At 45.4% G+C, this 20104-nt stretch overlaps 1 protein-coding gene across 1 annotated transcript in view; it reads right to left on the bottom strand.

The window, feature by feature from the left end:
• Positions 1-15399: 15399 nt before the first annotated feature.
• The window catches only part of setd3 (SET domain containing 3, actin histidine methyltransferase), a 73406-nt gene continuing 68701 nt past the window's right edge, over positions 15400-20104 (bottom strand). Inside the window, exons 12-13 of the mRNA XM_080750750.1 lie at positions 19390-19550; positions 15400-16919 (exon numbers count right to left, since the gene is read on the bottom strand). Of these exons, the coding sequence (XP_080606876.1) occupies positions 16137-16919; positions 19390-19550 (944 nt within the window). The 3' untranslated portion in view covers positions 15400-16136. The remainder of the gene's footprint in view (positions 16920-19389; positions 19551-20104) is intronic.

The following is a 20104-nucleotide window of genomic DNA, read 5'->3' as shown; positions in this document are numbered from 1 at the left end:
TGTAGATAGATGACCTATGTGTGTGTGTGTGTGTGTGTGTGGGGGGGGGGGGGGGGGGGGGGGCTAGGGTGCCCAGTGAAGAGAGAGGCATCACACACACACACACACACACACACACACACACACACACACACACACACACACACACACACACACACACACACACACACACACACACACACACACACACACACACACACACACACACACACACACACACACACACACACACAGGATTTATAGGCCCTTATCAGCATGCCATTTGCATCTGCGTTCAGCCGGGCTGCACACGCCCATTCTCTCTCTCTCTCTCTCTCTCTCTCTCTCTCTCATCTCTCAATCTTCCTCCACACCTCCATTGTCTCTCGGCTCTCTATCATTTTCCTCCAACTAATCTCCCTGCCTGTCTGCCTGTCTGTCTGCCTGTCTGTCTGTCTGTCTGTCTGTCTGTCTGTCTCTCTCGTCTGTCTGTCCGTCTGTCCGTCTGCTTGTGTCTCTCCTGCTCGTCTGTCCTTTGTTCCCATTTCCCTCCATAGGAATGGGACGAAACGAAAATGTAACGTCACGATTATTGTGACAAAATAATCGCGATTTACGATAATTTATTGTGATAATCAGAACATGCCCAATACTCTTAAAATGCCACTTTTATCAACCACTTGAACCACTGCATGCATATTCTGAGGCGGAACGTTTGCCCAAAAATAGCCGATCCGTGAGCTTGTAGATCGGCAATTTTTTGGCAAGTGAAAAAAAAAAGCACTAAATATTTTCAGATGGGGGTCCGCGGCCGAATACATTATTACTTTGGCGGTCCTTGACACACAAGGCTGCCCAAAGGAGAAAAAAAGTCTTCAGTCGCATCATGTGAAACTACCCCAATCAATCAAGCTTGGTCATAACCTACAACATCCCCCAAGAACTTCGGGAAGCGCTCACTATCCCAACTATCCGCTGTTCCGACATGGTCGGCAGGTTAGTTACTTAGCGTCGGCAGGTTAGTTACTTAGCGTAAGGCAGGTTAGTTACTTAGCGTAAGGCAGGTTAGTTACTTAGCGTCGGCAGGTTAGTTACTGAGGTAAGGTTTACTGAGGTTAGGTTTAGGGTTGGGGGTAGAGTTAGGGTTATAGTTTTAGTGTCGGAATACCGGACCGTCGGAACTCTGATGCGGACCCAAGAACTTCTGCCCTGACAACAACAGAGAGGGCACTTCGCTAAAGGAGCTCAGTGACATTAAATACCTGGGCAAATGGGTCGGCTCCACGGAAAAGCAGTGATGGGCAGTAGCTAGCTACATAGCTTAACTACATTTCTAAGTAGCGTAACGGAAACTTGCTACATTTCTCTGGGGATAGCTTGTAGTGTAGTTAAGCTATATTTAATCAAGAGTAACTAGTAGTGTAGCTTACTACATTTTCCAAGTAGCTGGGCCATCACGGTCGGGATGAATACATAAATAAATAGACCAGTCATTACAATAGTGTCCCCAATAGTGAGGGGTATACATTTAATTTAAAACCAGACATAGGGTTTCCAGTTTCAGTCTGTTTTATAATAAAAAATCTAACTGAGCATTTTTTGCCTGCCCATTTGTTTGGTGGAAAGTTGTTCTTGATTTAAAAAAAGTAGTGTTGATGTAGCTAGCTACTTTTGCCCTGTAGCTTGTAGTGTAACTTGCTTCATTTCTCTGGGGATAGCTTGTAGTGTAGTTGAGCTATATTTAATCAAGAGTAACTAGTAGTGTAGCTTACTATATTTTCCAAGTAGCTTGCCATCATTGCGGAAAAGGACCTTAAAGCGAGGAAAACAATTGTCTACGGAGGAAAGCAACTGCCTACGGAACTCGCCTTTGGCTGGTTCCTTCAGCGGCTGGTGTGCCGATAATCATAATGCACACCCTCTTGTGTAATATTGCTTAAAGATAGCAGTCAGGAGGATGAGAGTAGCCGGCCACTGCCACAGACACCAAGAACTCCCACCCAAAAAGCTTGTACTGTGGGAACCAACACGGGCATCGATCAAGAGGACGTCCTACACCTACAGTACCTACGTGGACGTACTAAAGAAACACACTGGGGAAGAAAGCACAGAGGAGCTGGCCAGATGTATGGAGAACCTAAATGACTGGAGACACCAATGGAGGGCTCGTCTGAGGACGACGTCGTAGAGAGAGATGACCCAAAAATGGCCAATGTATGGAACTCAAACCTCGCCCGACAAATCAAACTCAGCTTCTTCTATGCGACGGTAGAGTCTGTTCTCCTATATGGCAGTGAATGCTGGACCCTGAAGCCAACTCTGCAGAAGTCTCTAGACGGGTGCTACACCAGAATGTTATACGTGTAGTGCTCAACATCAGCAAGAGTACACATGTCACCAACAAGAATCTGTATGCTCGAATACTAAGGGTGAGCGATAAAATAGCAGCCAGGAGAATGAGACTTGCAGGACACTGCCAAAGACCCCAAGAGCTGCCAGCCAGCAAACTGGTTCTGTGGGAACCAACAAATGGGCACCGGTCACGAGGACGTCCCACACTAACATATATGGATGTACTCAAGAATGACCCAAGAACGCAAAGCACCAACGAGCGGGCTGGCTGGATGCAGGGACGTGCTGGCCATTGGGAAAAGCGGGACAACTCCCAAACGGCCGGTCCAGGCCGGCCATTAGGAAAAAAATACAAATAAAATGTCGGCCTTTGTTCCATTTTGGGGGCTGGGCGGCCAACAAAGTAAATCGTCACTGTCGGGCAGAAACCTCGTATCTCCAAGTTTCAAATTTGTAATTTTTTTTTCGCAAAGCAAAGCCCTGCTTCATCATACAAGGCTGTCGCACAAAAGTAGTGAAAACAGCAGATCTACAAGCACACAACGCCTCGCGGTGCGAGGCGTTGTGTGCTTGTAGATCGGCTGTTTTCACTAGTTTAAATCATTTTTTAAATGATAAATACAAAACAAACGGTTTTGGACATACAAGGTTTCCAGATCGGCTGTTTTCACTAGTTTAAATCATTTTTTAAATGATAAATACAAAACAAACGGTTTTGGACATATACAAGGTTTCCACCCGACAAACGACAAAATATAACTCATGTAATTGGCCCACTGGCTTGTCACTTGTCATGATCTGAAATGGCAAATCCAATGAGGGCCTCTCCAACTCTTTTTCCCGGGCTGAATCAGGGGCCCAGCACGTGCCTGGCTGGATGTATGGAAAACGGGATGACTGGAAGCGGCGATGGAGGGCTCGTCTGAGGACGACCGAGAGAGAGAGAGCGCTGTAGTGGTTCATGTGGTTTAATGCACAAAGGTCATGAGTGGTCCTGCCTGCCTGCTTGCTTTCTGCTTTCAGTTTGACTCTTTTTCTCTGAATGATGCTGACAGGCCTTGGGTTCAGCGTGTGTACACACATGCTATACCATGATGCTTAATTCATAACGCCTTGTATGACAGGGTCGCGTGCTGGAAATAGCCAAACTAAGAGCTCACAGGGCGTCACACGGCATCATCATGCCACCACATCGCCGTATGACCAACTGGAAATCATAGGCTTGAGGATGAAGTGGGAGGCTAGGTTAACTAGAGATGCACAATATTGAAATTGAAGACTTTTTTTTCCTACCAGAGAGCGGCAGAAGATTTGTTTATCATCTTCTCTTCTGGGGGCTCAAAGTATTCTCAGATGGGGGTCCGCAGTCAAATATATATCAATTTGGGGGTCCTTGGCATGAAAAGGTTTAGGAACTACTGATTTAGAAGGTGGTTGTAGAATCGACCTCACTTTCTTTAAAATGGGTTAAAGGAGTAGTTCACTCCCAAAATTGCTTTTTTTCTATTGATTGCTCACAAGACAAAAATGGGATTATAGTAAATTTACCCCCATTGATTCCGGATCTGAGTCCCCATCCGGAATCAATGGAGGTCAATGTATTGTAATAACATTGTTGTCTTAGGAATGCGACAAAAAAACAAAAATATCATTGAACTCAAGTCTCCATGGTAATCCCATGAGTAATCAATAGAAAAAAGGCTTTAAAATGTGTTTTTGCTGATGACTGACAGCTGGTCACAACATGGTGACATGTTAAGACGCTATATTGCGTGTCAGGTCAATTGACCCCTGCCCCCCCCACCCCCACCCCCCACACACAGCCAACGCCATGGCCTCGGGGCTTTTTCCCCCAGAATGCACCGCTCCCCCCTCTGCCTCCTCTTCCCTTCACGCCACCAAAACATTTCCCAGTGCATTAAGCGACTACGAGCCCCGCGTTGCATTATGCATGGCGGGAGGTTTCACTGTTGCAAAATACTAGATTTCCAGTTGGCTAAAATACGGGATTAAAAATTAAATGTTGCTTGCTAAGGCGGAATAGCAAATGAGCCCTGCGAGTCGTCCTACAGGGATGAGTGGTCGCGCTCGGGGCCAGAGTGCAGCGTGAGAGAGCGCGCGGCGTGTATCTGTTTATGTGGTAAAAGATGATTCTCGACGGCGCAGCACGGAAGGAATGCCGGCACGGCTCGAGTGAACGGTTTCGCCTACTTAGGAGATTTTTTCCAGCATCGCAGCCCGGGCCTAATGTAATAACATAACGAGGCATTCCGTCGCTTGTGTCGAGTTTGTGCGCGGGCGAATCCCACGGTTTGCTTTTTAATGTGCGGTCCGTCTCCGGAACACAGCTCTGTCGAGATAACCCCCCCCCCCCCCCCCCCCACGATGTTGTACGTATCATTTCTCTTCTTTAAATCTTAAAGAAGACGCCTTGCTTCCTTTGCTCTGCGAAGCCCTCGCCAACACGCTCTAGGACAGGGGTTCTCAAACCTTTTTAGGCCGTGACCCCCAAGAATAAACATAATATGAACTGGGGACCCCCACCCTGACAAGCACTTGGAATTGTAGGTATTACATTTAATGTGACTCGGTTCCACTGCTAAATATTGTGAGAATAGCAGATCTACATGCTCACAACGCCTCGCAGTTCGCCTCTTGCTTACTTAATATTTGACAGTTTGGTATTAAAACGGTCTTGAAAATCCTTAAATTGTCACTTCATAAATGTGCAGAAACCCTGTATACACTTATGTTGGTTTGTTTACCGTTGAGTGAGACATCGTTTTTACATTAAGCTAATCATCTGGGGACCTCACAAAATAATCTGGGGACCCCACTTTGGGGTCCCGACCCCAAGTTTGAGAACCACTGCTCGAGGAGGTCGGGGGTGGTGGCTTGGCTTCCCCGGGAGAAGCGAGGAGGGAACAAGCCGATAACCTTCCTCCATCTCTCTCTCTCTCGCATGCTTTCCTCGACCTTCCTCTTCCATTTTTCAGGGCGCTCGCTTGCGACGTCCGAGGCTGTGCTGCCGCCGCTGTCGTCCGTCGACTCCTCTCCCATGCGTTATTCAGGCGTTTCCTGACGGGCCCCAACGCCGCAATCCTGTACTTGCCAATCACTCCCGTTGCACACGTCTGTCTCCTCTCTCTCCGCGTGGCCCCCTTCCAGATGGAGACCCTGCCTGGAGAGACAGGACACTCACGATACAGGGCTAGAACCTCTCCATCATCACACCCCCCCCCCCCCCCCCCCCACACACACACACACACACACAGGGGTGTCGCACCAAATTCTGGGCCCTGGGTACAGGCATTATTTTGTGCTTTAACTATTGAAAAATAGCAGATATACAAGCTCACAGCGCGGCACCGAGTGCTTACAATTTGTGCAATCTTCAAATCCTTCAAAAGGTGTTTTGAAAAAACCTATGTTTCTATGTCAGTGGTGCTCAAACTTTTTCATGTGAAGGATCCCCAAAATGATATTTATTTGGCCAATGACCCCCATCTCAAAATATTTAGTTCCAGGGACCCCCCAGAAGCAAAATTTGAGTTACAAATGTTCGCTTAAAAAATGTATATATTCAAAGATTTGCACACATTTTCACAACTATTAAAAATTAGCAGATCTACAAGTTCGCAGCGCGGCACTCTGTGAGCTTGAATAGGCCTATCTGCTATTTTTCAATAGCTAAAGTATCAAATAATTAAGGCCCCTCCACCTTGGGCCCTAGTAACTCAGTCCCCACTTTTCCCCCCCTTGTGACGCCCCTGCCTACACACACACACCACCGGCCCTGCTCCATCCCTGTACCTCTCCGACCACCAACCCTCCCACCCGCTCCCCCGTTATTCAATAATAAATGCTTCCTATTCCATTATGAGCGCCCACTGCTGTCCGTGGGGTTGGTTTCAAAGCTCGCTGACGCTACAGGGGAGGACGGAGCGAGAGCTGGGCAGACGGACGGACGGACGGACGGACGGAGGGAGGGTTGGTTGTGGGAGATGTTTGAACTTGTAAGATGTGTTGTCTATGATCGATTCCTGAAAACGAGGAACAAAGCGTGGACCCTCGTCAGTTCAATAAGGGACACGTCTTTTATATGCCAAATGGCGTTTCTCGGCGACCTCAGCGTTTGTGGAAGTAGATTCAGAGATAAAGCCGTTTCTTTGCAGCGGCAATGCATATGGAGATTCCACGCTTACTGATGATGGTGGCCGAGTTGCATCATGGGATATGATGTTTTTTCGTTCACCAGCTGCCGCCGCAGCACCCGTTTACCTGGTTACCATGGTAACCAGCTAACACGTCCCTGGACGTGATAATAGGGCTGTGGCGTCGCACCGCCGTAATTCTTATCACGTTCCTGGACGTAATTGGCATCGGAAGTGTTAAAAAAAACTTCGGTTCATTGTAAGACCATGATATATAGACCAGTGGTTCTCAAACTTATGTGTCCAGGATTTGGCCGCGGACCACCATCTGAAAAGCTCATGTCCCAGGGACCTCTCCAGAAGAGAAGATACATGTTTAAAACAAACACACAGACAGATTTATGTGTCGTCACTGGATACATGACTCACCTGCCAGTGAGGAGCCGACACCGGGTGTAAATATCATCCTCCTCACCGCCCGGGAAGCCGGAGACACACTGCGAAGCCGGATGCACCGTGGTGGATTCTAACCCCTAGTGGTGGGCAGCTATCACACGAGCATTGGAGTTCTCAACGGGCCTGAAAATGAAGGTCCGGCCTTAACTGGGCCCCAACTGGGCTGGCCCAAGACCCGGCCCGGCCCGACTAATAAGCATACATTTTAGACCCTATACCCGGCCCCTTCTTTTGTCATATGGAGAGAGTGAGACAGAGAAAGGAGGGGAGGAGGGGAAAAAAAAGTTTTAATGTATTTTCCCCCTTCTCTGCCCTCTGGCCCTATTACGAATTTATAAAAGAAACATTATCTTGAATCATTTAATTCGGGGCAATTAAATTTTGAAATTCGCTATTCATAATTCATGGGGACTTCCGAGATAAAAAAAAAAGAGAAAAGAAACCCAGCTTTAATCCTTGAATATATTATTATAATGGGCTGGGCAGCGACTAGGGAGGCTAACAGTCCTGTACATGTCCGGTATTGTTAGCGCTCGCTGCGTCAGTGCCGGGAGAGAGAGCGCGCACAGGGCCTGGGACCTAGCTGCACTCTCAAAGTAGTCCTACCGCTATGAATTATACACCGCCAACACTATTAATACACAATGTCTGCATCCTCCGCACGGCGTGTGGCCCCCCGTATAGCCGAGGGATGGGGACAGGGACGGTTGTCGTCTGCTTACGTTGACCGGTGACATGCCCTGTTGGAAGTGCATGGGAGGCTGTGGTGTTTATTGTTTATGGATGGGGCGGGGTGAAGAGCGGGGCAGGGTAGTGAAGCGTGGCTTGTTGTGTCTGGGGAGACGGCAGCCAAGGAAAAGGTCAAACTGAAGTCAGGCCATTAGTGTTTTTTGGGTTGTTTTTTTTGCATAATGGGCTTTGGAATTGGCAGGCGCTTCGAAAATACCAAAGTGCTGTCGCGCTCTCTTCGCCCAGTCGGTCAGTGTCCATGCACCTTCACACCAGGGGCATAGTTCTGACGATTTAAAATGACTCCAATAGGGAAGTAAAACTTCCTATGATTGGCCGCTAGTTGCGCTGTTTTCCCCCCCCGGCCGGTCGCAAAAAGAATTGTGCACCATTGGATCCCATTCATTTTCCCCTTTCGTTTTCTAACCTTAATTAACATTTTCATGAACACTGTATGGTTCCTATCGCTAGTTAAAAATTGCCTTTCAATCAACATCATATTCGTTTTTTCGAAATGCGGTCCAATTTATTTTAAAATAAATTATAAAGTTGCGGGGGGGCGTGGCCAACTAAACTGATACCAGCCGGCTGTGTTCTTCTTCGTGTGCTGTATTTCGGGAGGCTCCGACCACATTCTCCCATGTATCCCTTCGGTTGCACGTGACCGTTGGCAGCCAATAGCATCTCTGATGCCTTTACAATTCTATGATGGTGACACCCATTCCAAGGGGTAGAAAGGGCCATTTGCGCTGCATAGAAACCAATGGCTTCGCATCGTCCATATTTTTCAACAGTCAATGCTTCACACACCCACCACGCGCACGCATTTGAGTTCTCACGGTTTGTTTTGGGGTTCCTTTTTTTGCGTTTTTTACAATTGACCTCTTATGCTCGGTACAGTTCTAAAATTCTGCCCAAACCCGACCATATGGGAGAAAAAATTATAGAGGGGTGGGTGACCTTCTACCATGTGCTGCCATGTCTGCTTATTACTTATGAGCAACTTTGTTTTTTTTTTCTTCCTGCAAAGTCGCTTGTAAATATTGGCAGCTGTGGGTTGGGTTTATTTAGGATATAAAAATGTAATATAAACTCAGCACAAAAAGAAAGGAAACTTGACTTCGGCCCATCATATCTCCCCTTTAAGAATACCAATTTGTATTGTTTTTATCGTTGATGTGACAATAAACCTTAACCTGATTCATCACCTTTACAAAAACATTTGGGTTTGTTTGCAAGTGTAGTTGCTTATTTGGGCTTACATTCTCAAACATTTTCAGGTTGTCACCTTCTTAAATGGCCCAAGTAATTTTTTAAGGAAAATGTTATATTTGCCTAAGTCAGCTCCTCGTGACACTGTGGCCACCTCTGGATAAATAGCTCCTAACCAGGGACGTGCAGAGAATGTTAGAGAGGCAGGGTCTGAAATTTCAAAAAGGGCTTTTTGGTGAAAATATCGAAAATAGCTATTTTTCAGTGCTTGATAGGCCTACCAGACTGAACTAAGCATAATCAAGTCAATACTGGAGATGTGGCATAACGACATGGATTTCTACGACAAGGCAATTCTCTTGAATGCTGCCCTGCATTTCTTTCACCAGAGTTAAAAACTGCATTCATGCGAGAGGGCACAGACAGATAAAAGGGCAGGGGCTCAAGCCCCCTTTGATGTCTATGTGAGCACGTGCTCAAATTTTGCTTCAGGGGGTCTCTGAAACTAAATATTTTGAGAAGGGGGGTCTGTGGCCAAATACATATCATTTTGTAGGTCCTTCACATGAAAAAGTTTGAGCACCGCTGACATAGAAACATTTTAAATATTCAAAGACTTTTTCAAGATTTTTCACGATAAAAAAAAAAATAGCAGATATACAAGCTCACGCTGTGAGCTTGTATATCTGCTATTTTTCAATAGTTAAAGCACCCAGTCTAACCCTCCCCCTATGAAGAACATTCATGGGAGGCCCGCAGTGAATCCTTGCGCCCAGGGCCCAGAATTTGGTGCGACACCCGTGATGGTGATTATGTGCTCGGCAGTTTGCTCAGGCTCACCCCACTCGCATACTGCGCTGTCTGTCTGCTAGGCCCCACGTCTTCATGGGTGGATTTGAACCGACCAACCCCAGGACGAAGGCGGTTCAGCAGGGTCCACTGCCGCCGGCGTGGTAGATGTTTTCCTTCGACTCCCATCTCCTGGGCCTAGGACAGGGTTTCTTGAACAGGCCAAGGACCCCCACAACCTGTTCAGAGATTCCATAGTTCCATTGTTTGACAGCACAATCATGTATGTGTATTTTGGATTCATGTCAATTTGTGTTTTCAGATATTTAACCACTTGAACCGTCAATACAAAATAAACTTGACCTTTCACTCTGTACTCTGTAGTCTGCTATTTTTCCCCTCTACACCAAACCTCTTTGCCGAAAATAGACGATCTACAACAACGCATTGTCAAAAGTTCTCAGAATATGGACACTAGGGTTCAAGTGGTTAATATAAAAAAGGAGAAAAAGGTTTCTATCACACAAAGATTTGGAGGACCCCCTAGGGGTCCAGGACCCCCTGTTGAAGACCCCTGCTCCAGTGTGCTGCTGCGTCACATTGTAGATCTGCCATTTTTGGAGCACGACACCAATTAGCCCTTCACTATGCCCCTCCCAGCCTTGGCAAGCAGGAAGTTATTCTAAGCTAGCATTGGACAAAAGCTTTTTGGGAGGGGCATAGAGAAGGGCTAATTCACCCTTTGTCAAGTCCTGCCCCTCTTCACACTCATTGGTTGCTGTGTCTTGGTGGGACATTCAAATGGTGGGACACTCCATCCACTACCATTGTAATTCAGTTGCTTCGTTGCTGTTATTCTGTGTGTTCAATTCTAATTTCAAACAAAATTTCAGTAAAATGGAGCTGCTCAGTGGCTGCTATAGTGACTCAGCATGTTTTTAAATGTTTTTTATTTCTCCAAGAATTATGTTTTAGCAAATTCAACATAAAAAAGGCGGAACCAGGGCGGGACAAGGCAGATAGAGCCTGCTGGTTGGTCAGTCAGGGACCAACCAGAAGGCTAACAAAGGGTGAATTGCACAACCAAGCATAACATGACTCGTTTTAGTTATGCTGGATCTCTTCTCCACAAGTCCCTCCCTAACATTTTGGTCTAGTTTTTATTTGTGACGAAATACTACATTTATTTAGTCATAGTTTTATTCATCATAGCTTGTTTATTTTATATTATTTCTTTCATCAGTGAAAGAAGGTAGTGGACCGACCATTCCTCGTCATCGCTTTTAGTGGACCATTTAGGCCAGAACACATTATGACGCAATATTTTATGCTTTAAATATAAAAAAATAGCAGATATACAAGCTTGTAGATCTGCTATTTTTGAAAAATTGTTAAAATTAGAATTTTGACCCGATTCTATAAGTGTCTTTTGAATCCTTCTAAGATTTTTGGAAAAAACCTATGTTTCTATGTCAGCAATCTGGCCAGCCATCGTCAAAGAAAAGGTCCTTTTCACTTGACTGGAGCTCAGTTAGTCTGTTCTTGAGACACTACTATGGGGTCAGTGGTGCTCAAACCTTTTCATGTGAAGGACCCCCAAAATGATATGTATTTGGCCACGGACCCCCATCTCAAAATATCTAGTTCCAGGACCACCCAGAAGCAAAATTTGAGTTACAAACGTTCGCTTTGAAAATACATATATTCAAAGATTTGCAACACATTTTCACGACTTTTTCAAAAATAGCAGATCTACAAGCTCGCAGCGCGGCACTCGGTGCCGCGCTGTGAGCTTGTATATCTGCTATTTTTCACTGGTTAAAGCATTCAATAATTCTAGGCCCTAAATGGGTTAACACTGGTATGAAGCTGGGCAAAAAGACAACAGGACACGGAGAGGTGAGAAATGAGATGGTAGGTTTAATCTCAGGGGGCTCTGCTGCAGCGCTGAAGTCCTCTAGCTCTGTTAGAACTATACTATCTGGTTCCTTTGTACGCAGAGACGTAAACCCAGGACTATTACTGCATGTAAAGCTGGTGACGGGGTGGGACCACCGCCCCGCCGGATAGCAGAACACATAGTCCATGTCGGGCAGAAACCTTGCATGTCCCCGTGTCAAACATTTTTCTGTTCTTTCGTAAAATTAAAGGAAATAGAAAATGGAACCAAAATGGATCCCACTGACTCTGAACCCCTATAGTTGCTCCCGGTGAGCAGGTTGGACGTCTAAAAAGCTTAGACGTCTAAAAAAAACTTTCACTTAAGACCAATTTTAGACAAGACGTCTACTAGTCGACTATAGCTCACTGGGACCATTTGGTTCCATTTGAACACTGTCAGAGTTAAGGGGAGACCTTGAAATGTAAAGGTTTGAGAAACACTGAACTAACGTATATAAAATTATATTATCTCCAGAACAACTCTCACGGAGTAATCACTTCCTGTCAAGTGAGGGCTTTGGGCAAGGCTTCTACCCGACTGCGACCATATATCTGGTATCCGTTCCCGACTCGTCTGTCTACGGGTTAAAGCTAGGAGCTCGCAGGAAATATGGTACAAATGTCTTTTTTCTTTTTTTTTAGAAAAGCAGCAAACAGGTTGAAAATATTACCAACAACAAGGTTTGGTAAAATGTGTATGATTGCATAAAAAATACAGAGGGGTATTTGTGATGAGGGGGAAAAGTGCTGTAGCCCAAAGAACAAAAAGGTTAAAAGTGACATACGGCGATACAAAACAACAGGCTTAACAAAGTCACACAATGCAGGACAAGTTGGTGATACACACACAGGACAGGAAGTTGAAGTCAAATATCAGAGGCAGAAATTGTGAAAATAGCAGATCTACATGCTCACAACGCCTCACGTTGCGAGGCGTTGTGAGCATGTAGATCTGCTATTTTCACACTAGAACCGTGTTATACTTACTAGCGGTAAATGTAATGCCTAACTCTTAGTGCCCGTCAGGATGGGGGGGGGGGGGGGGGTCCCCAGTTAAAATATGATTTGTTGAAGTTTATAGCCCCAGCGGGTTCCCATATCCTTTCTGGATGTGGGGCCCACTTGAGAATATCGAAAGCGTCAAGTGGTAGTTCTTATTTATCGGTAGCACAATAAAAACATATATATATTTTTTTTACAAGAATGTTGAATTATCACTAAAATCGCATTGTTTTGCCAATTATTTGGAGGCCCACTTGCTCTACGATCGCGCCCCAGCAGTGAGGTTGGGAATCACCGGTCTAGCCCCCCCCCCCCCCCCCCCCTTTTTTTTTCCCCCATCTGAACTGAAGGTTTGATGCTAATATTAAAGAGATACGACCGGCGCTGTTAGGACAGCCTGACACAGCCTACAAAAAAAAAAAAAGGAAACAAACAAACAAAAATATATATATTAAGTCCAATTCATTTTTTTTCCCGGTTTCTCTCACGCAAAAGGTGCCCTGTTGAAAATGCCATGTCCTCTACACAAGGCTGTCAGTCCAACTTGTAAGACATAGTGACTGTAGGGTCAGGGTCTGTTTCTTACATTTACTCAAGTCTCTCTACATGGCTTCGTGACCAAGTCTACAACCAGCGACCATCACTTCCTTCAGCGAAATCCTCCCATCATTACTTTAAACCAGCGGTTCTCAAAACTCTTCTTCATGTCAAGGACCTTTAAATGATGCATAATTTGAAAATATGCTGTGCCAGTGACCCCACTTAGTGGGTTGGCTTAACGAAATTGTATCGTGACGAAGCCGATAAAAGTGCTAAACTTTTTTTGAGGCTTCTTTAGGACCTAACGATGGATTTTAGCCTTGGGTACCAAACTTTATTTTGAACATTTCTAGCCAAAGGAAAGTTTTTTGTGCAAAACAAAATGCTTGCAATGGATTCAGCATCATGACAAACCCCTAGTTAGACCCCTCACATCCTACTTAAAGCAGATTTCTTTTCTGGGTATTTTCCTCCTGTATAGAAATTCGATGGGAGCCCAACTTGATATGGATAATTCTATGGGTAAACATCAAAATAAAGTTTGGTACCCAGGGCTAAAATCCATCGTTAGGTCCTAAAGAAGCCTTCACTTTTATCCGCTTCGTTTTGATAAAAACAGGGTTAAGCCAACACACTAACTCCCCCCACAATACAATTTTTGTGTTGTTAAAATGTTTCCAAAAATATCCAACATTTTTCCAAAATGTTCAAGATATTAGTATTATATATTTTTGTTAATAGTTTAGATTGCCTATTTTCAAGATCAAGCCAATGTACAAGTTTGGCTTCTAGATCGGCTATTTTCAAAAAGTCGTATATGGATGGGGTTACCCCACTTTGAGAACAAATGATTTAAACACCAGAGGTGACGTACATTCACAACATTGTCAAAATTATAACAAAAAATCAATAATCATGTCATTCCTGTCTCTCCTTATTCCCGGCTGCAGTTATCAACAAAAAAAATGCTATTATTTAATAAACTGTAGTGATTCAGCCAACAAAAAATTGGCTGAACCTATAATTGCGCACTTCACAACACATTTGACTTTTTCAACCAAACCCTTCATATGCCTTGAAATCCTTCTGAGAGAGAGAGAGAGACAGACAGAGAGAGAGAGAAAGGGCGGGCAGTAAGGTTTTTTGACTGGACAGAATAACCAAAACACACGAGGGAAAACGATTGTCAACTCAAAATGCACCTGACATGTTATTGAGACAAACTACAGTAATAAACTGACCAAATCAAAGGGTTAGTGGGATTTTTTGGCTTTCAGGATATAACATTTCAACTAACTCAATCCTATATTTTCTTCTCCCTCCCTCCCTCCCCTCCGCCAGCTGGACTCAATTTTACGGCGCTTGCCTTCTTGCTTTCTTCCGTTTCCTCTCTCTAAAGCATTGGTTCTCAACCTTTTCAGGCCGCGACCCCCGAAACAATCATATTTTATGAATTACATTTTGTTTAACACGGTTCTATTGTGAAAATAGCAGATCTTACATGCTCACAACGCCTCGCGTGTACACTGATGATCATAGTGATATAGCAGCTTAAAAACATGCTGTAGACATGTGTCTTCTCAAGGAACTTGAAAAACAAAATAAATAATCGCTGTATTTTTCGCACTATTCTGCTATAGTGTCATTATTTGTGCAACGCTGAAAAGTGTAAAGCGTTGCGAGGCGTTGTGAGCATGTAGATCGGCTATTTTCACAATTTCTGCCTCTAATATTTGACAATTTGGCCAATGTTTGTTTACTGTTGAGTGAGAAAACAATGTTGCACATTAAGTTATCCGGGGGTCCCGACCCACAGGTTGAGAACCACTGACCTAAACAGTGCATGTGGTGAAATGTGACCCGTGAATTGCAAACCTACCATCTCCGCGGTTCAACATTTAACGTCTTCCGGTTAATCAATGCCTCGCGTCATCGCAACGAGATCGCCTACGTTCGCTCCGATCTAAATATCTTGAATGTGAAAGAGAAAAGCGGTTTAAGTGTCTAATGGTCTGTGGATTTCACGAATATTAACCCATTTAGGCCTAGAATTATTGACTGCTTTAACCAGTGAAAAATAGCAGATATACAAGCTCACAGCGCGGCACCGAGTGCCGCGCTGCGAGCTTGTAGATCTGCTATTTTTGAAAAAAGTCGTGAAAATGTGTGCAAATCTTTGAATATATGTATTTTCAAAGCGAACATTTGAAACTCAAATTTTGCTATTATTTGGAAATGGGGGTCCGTGGCCAAATACATATAATTTTGGGGGTCCTTCACATGAAAAGGTTTGAGAACCACTGACATAGTAGTCTCTCAAGAACAGACTAACTGAGCTCCAGTTAAGTGAAAAGGACCTTTTCTTTGACGATGGCGAGCCAGATTGCTGACATAGAAACATAGTTTTTTTTTCAAAAGAACCTTAGAAGGATTCAAAAGACACTTATAGAATCGGGTAAAAATTCGAATTTTCACGATTTTTTTAATATTTAAAGCATAAAATATTGCGTAATAATGTGTTCAGGCCTAAATGGGTTAAACCAATCAAAAAGCATTAACAAAAGCTTTGTGACTAAATAATAAGTACACGGAGTCCATTGGAACACTTTTTCTTTTGAAAAGTAGGTTTCCGCCCAACAGCCACAATGAAAAACCTCCAAACAAAAGCTAGAGAAAAAAAAAAAAGACGAAAAGACAAAATAAGGAGCTCTAGTGCGCAGCCGGAGGCCGAAGAAAACACGCTGACAGCGTTATGTAACAAAGTGGCCGTGTTCATCAAGCACAGCCTACTGTACCGAACGCTGGAGTCAACACGCATCTTGCAAATTGTTTTAGTTAAAATTTATTTCCGCCTTTTATATATTTCCGAGTCACTTTTTAATAAGAGACAAAAATAAATAAATACGCTTGTGTGTGTGTGTGTGTGGGGGGGGGAGGGGGGAGGGCTGTGGGGGCAGTGAAGGGAACACACACACACATCTTTTATTCACTGTTCTCTTTGGGACCGTCTTCAGTTCGATCGGCACTTAGGGTGGCGACTCCGTCGTTGTCGGGACTCGTAGTAGTCGTCGCCGCGTCCGGCGTCGAGCTAACGTCCCGGTCGACCTCCTTCTCCTCCTCCTCCTCCAACTCGTCCCGTGCGGCCTCCTTATCGGCCGACGGCGTCGTCGTCGTCGGGCAAGTGTCATCGGCAGCATCCGCGCTTGCGTCGGCAGCAACGGCGCTAGCGGCGTTAGAATCCACTGCAGCAACGTTGGCATCAGCGCTGGCGTCGTCAGCATCCGCGGCGGCGTCGTTAGCATCCGCGGCGGCGTCATCAGCATCCGCGGCGGCGTCATCAGCATCCGCGGCGGCAGCGGCGTCAGCATCCGCGACGGCAGAACCTGCGCCGGTCCCGTAGACCGGCGGCGCTTTCCCGTCCCCGTTGAGGAGGAGGAGCGGCGTCTTCTCCAGCTCCTCCTCCTGCAGCCGCGCCTCCAGCGCCTCCTCCTCCTCTTCCTCCTCTTCCTCCGCCTCCTCCAGCTTGCGGAGGATGATGGGCAGCTTGCCGTCATCGGCGTCGCCGCCGCTCTCCAGCAGCGCCATGTGGCTCTCCTCCAGGCGGGGCAGCGCGGCGCCCTCCTCCAGCCGCCGCTGGAAGTTCATCCGCCGGCCGCGGCCGCAGACCGACGCGCGCTCCAGGATCTGCTTCTCGGCCATGCGGAGCTGGATGGCCACGCGGGAGTGATAAGACAGGTCCGGCTTCTCCAGCGCCGAGCGGTCTTCCTGGAGAAATAAGAAAAACGGGCGGGAAAAGACAAAAGACCCACTGTGAGTCAACTCGTTGACCGCCATGGGACGTGTGTGACGAGTTATGTTATTTTGACGCCAGAGGGCGCCGTTCGCTAGCCTAATATTTTCTTATGCTAATGGAAGTCACGTCGCACATCGGTGACGTAGCGCAACAAAAAAAGCTGCTCAAAGCAGAAGCCTATATCTTTGTGTGTATCGTCGCGAGTGGGCAAAATGTATGAAATTATTTAAAATATATATTTCTACCACTTTTTGTGGTCACATGTTCAGATACTGGATTCTGATTGGCCTAAAACAGTGGTAAATAAGTCAACAACTTTGAGTTGGCTCATGGACCCCGCCCACTGTTGTGTTAACTAAATAACCTTGCAAGTTACAACTGTGTTTTCTTTCATTTATATGGTAGAAGTGGTCTTGTATCTCTAAGAACCTGACCTCTATGGTGGTCTTGTATCTCTAAGAACCTGACCTCTATGGTGGTCTTGTATGTCTAAGAACCTGACCTCTATGGTGGTCTTGTATCTCTAAGAACCTGACCTCTATGGTGGTCTTGTAGCTCTAAGAACCTGACCTCTATGGTGGTCTTGTATGTCTAAGAACCTGACCTCTATGGTGGTCTTGTATGTCTAAGAACCTGACCTCTATGGTGGTCTTGTAGGTCTATAAGAACCTGACCTCTATGGTGGTCTTGTAGGTCTATAAGAACCTGACCTCTATGGTGGTCTTGTATGTCTAAGAACCTGACCTCTATGGTGGTCTTGCAGGTCTATAAGAACCTGACCTCTATGGTGGTCTTGTAGGTCTATAAGAACCTGACCTCTATGGTGGTCTTGTAGCTCTATAAGAACCTGACCTCTATGGTGGTCTTGTAGGTCTAAGAACCTGACCTCTATGGTGGTCTTGTAGCTCTATAAGAACCTGACCTCTATGGTGGTCTTGTAGCTCTAAGAACCTGACCTCTATGGTGGTCTTGTAGGTCTAAGAACCTGACCTCTATGGTGGTCTTGTATCTCTAAGAACCTGACCTCTATGGTGGTCTTGTAGCTCTATAAGAACCTGACCTCTATGGAGGTCTTGTATCTCTAAGAACCTGACCTCTATGGTGGTCTTGTATCTCTAAGAACCTGACCTCTATGGTGGTCTTGTAGCTCTATAAGAACCTGACCTCTATGGTGGTCTTGTATCTCTAAGAACCTGACCTCTATGGTGGTCTTGTAGGTCTAAGAACCTGACCTCTAAGGTGGTCTTGTAGCTCTATAAGAACCTGACCTCTATGGTGGTCTTGTAGCTCTATAAGAACCTGACCTCTATGGTGGTCTTGTAGGTCTAAGAACCTGACCTCTATGGTGGTCTTGTAGCTCTAAGAACCTGACCTCTATGGTGGTCTTGTAGCTCTAAGAACCTGACCTCTATGGTGGTCTTGTAGCTCTAAGAACCTGACCTCTATGGTGGTCTTGTATCTCTAAGAACCTGACCTCTATGGTGGTCTTGTAGGTCTAAGAACCTGACCTCTATGGTGGTCTTGTATGTCTAAGAACCTGACCTCTATGGTGGTCTTGTATCTCTAAGAACCTGACCTCTATGGTGGTCTTGTAGGTCTAAGAACCTGACCTCTATGGTGGTCTTGTAGGTCTAAGAACCTGACCTCTATGGAGGTCTTGTATCTCTAAGAACCTGACCTCTATGGTGGTCTTGTAGCTCTAAGAACCTGACCTCTATGGTGGTCTTGTAGCTCTAAGAACCTGACCTCTATGGTGGTCTTTAGGGCTGTCACAATTATTACATAATCGTCTAATCGTGATTATTTGACATAATTTTTCACAATCGTCATAATCGTTTCCATGTAAAAAATAGTGGAAATAGCAGATCTACAAGCTCACAACGCGTCGCATCGCGACGCGTTGTGAGCTTGTAGATCGGCTATTTCCACTATCAATGTTCTTTTTTAAGTATGAAGTTGTCAAATATGTCAGTTTTCTTTGTATATTTAGGTTATGTGTCACATCTACCATGTGCAACTTCAAAGCCTAAAAGCCAAACAGTAATGTAATTGTCAACGACAAAAACACAATTAAATTGTTAATCGCAATTATTTGAGAGAAAATTAATCGTCATGTAAAATGTCATATCGTGACAGCCCTAGTGGTCTTGTAGGTCTAAGAACCTGACCTCTATGGTGGTCTTGTAGGTCTAAGAACCTGACCTCTATGGTGGTCTTGTAGCTCTATAAGAACCTGACCTCTATGGTGGTCTTGTAGCTCTAAGAACCTGACCTCTATGGTGGTCTTGTAGGTCTAAGAACCTGACCTCTATGGTGGTCTTGTAGCTCTAAGAACCTGACCTCTATGGTGGTCTTGTAGCTCTAAGAACCTGACCTCTATGGTGGTCTTGTAGCTCTAAGAACCTGACCTCTATGGTGGTCTTGTAGGTCTAAGAACCTGACCTCTATGGTGGTCTTGTAGGTCTTGAGGAGCAGAGCGGTGCGCGTCTCCAGGAAGGTCCACAGCTTGATCTCGTTCTCCCAGCTGACGGGGAAGTCGCTGTTCCCCAGCGTGAAGATCTTGTTGATGGCCCGCTCGCCCAGCAGGTAGTCCTTCAGCTCCTCTGGAGGAGAGAGAGAGAGAGAGAGAGAGAGAGAGGGGGACGATTTAAACGATTCTGGTTTCTTAATGATTTAACCGGTCCGATTCCTACAAATAGGACCGTCAGCCATTTTCAACCAATGCTTATACAACTGTGTACCAGTACATTTTACAATTTAGGCATTTACGGCATTTACGCTTTTAATCCAAAGCGACTTACTAAGACTAATAAGTCTTAGTAAGTTTAGTGCTCCAGACATGAACGGGTTAAATGTCCAGCGTGCCTCTCGCAGGCTCCATACGCGGCCATTCTCTTATTTTGAAGGCCAGAAGTCCATTGCGTAAACACTTCCGGTTTGACGTCATGACGCCATTCAACGGAAGCGATCGTCACCCCATGCCGTTGCTGTAATGGCCGATCGTTGCCTTTGTTATTACGTTATTGTAGCGAGAATCTAATGCCATCCTTGCCTTTAAAAGTGTTGTTTGGAGAAAATGGACATTAAAGATGAGATCCACCGTTGGCCTCCATGTTAACAGTTTGACTGCCACGGGAGGGATATACCGCCCGCCACT

Source organism: Nannobrachium achirus (assembly GCF_963921795.1).
Source record: "Nannobrachium achirus genome assembly, chromosome: 20".
Lineage (NCBI taxonomy): Eukaryota > Metazoa > Chordata > Actinopteri > Myctophiformes > Myctophidae > Nannobrachium > Nannobrachium achirus.
The sequence above is the reverse complement of the archived record's forward strand: the minus strand, read 5'-3'. Positions and strand labels throughout refer to the sequence as shown.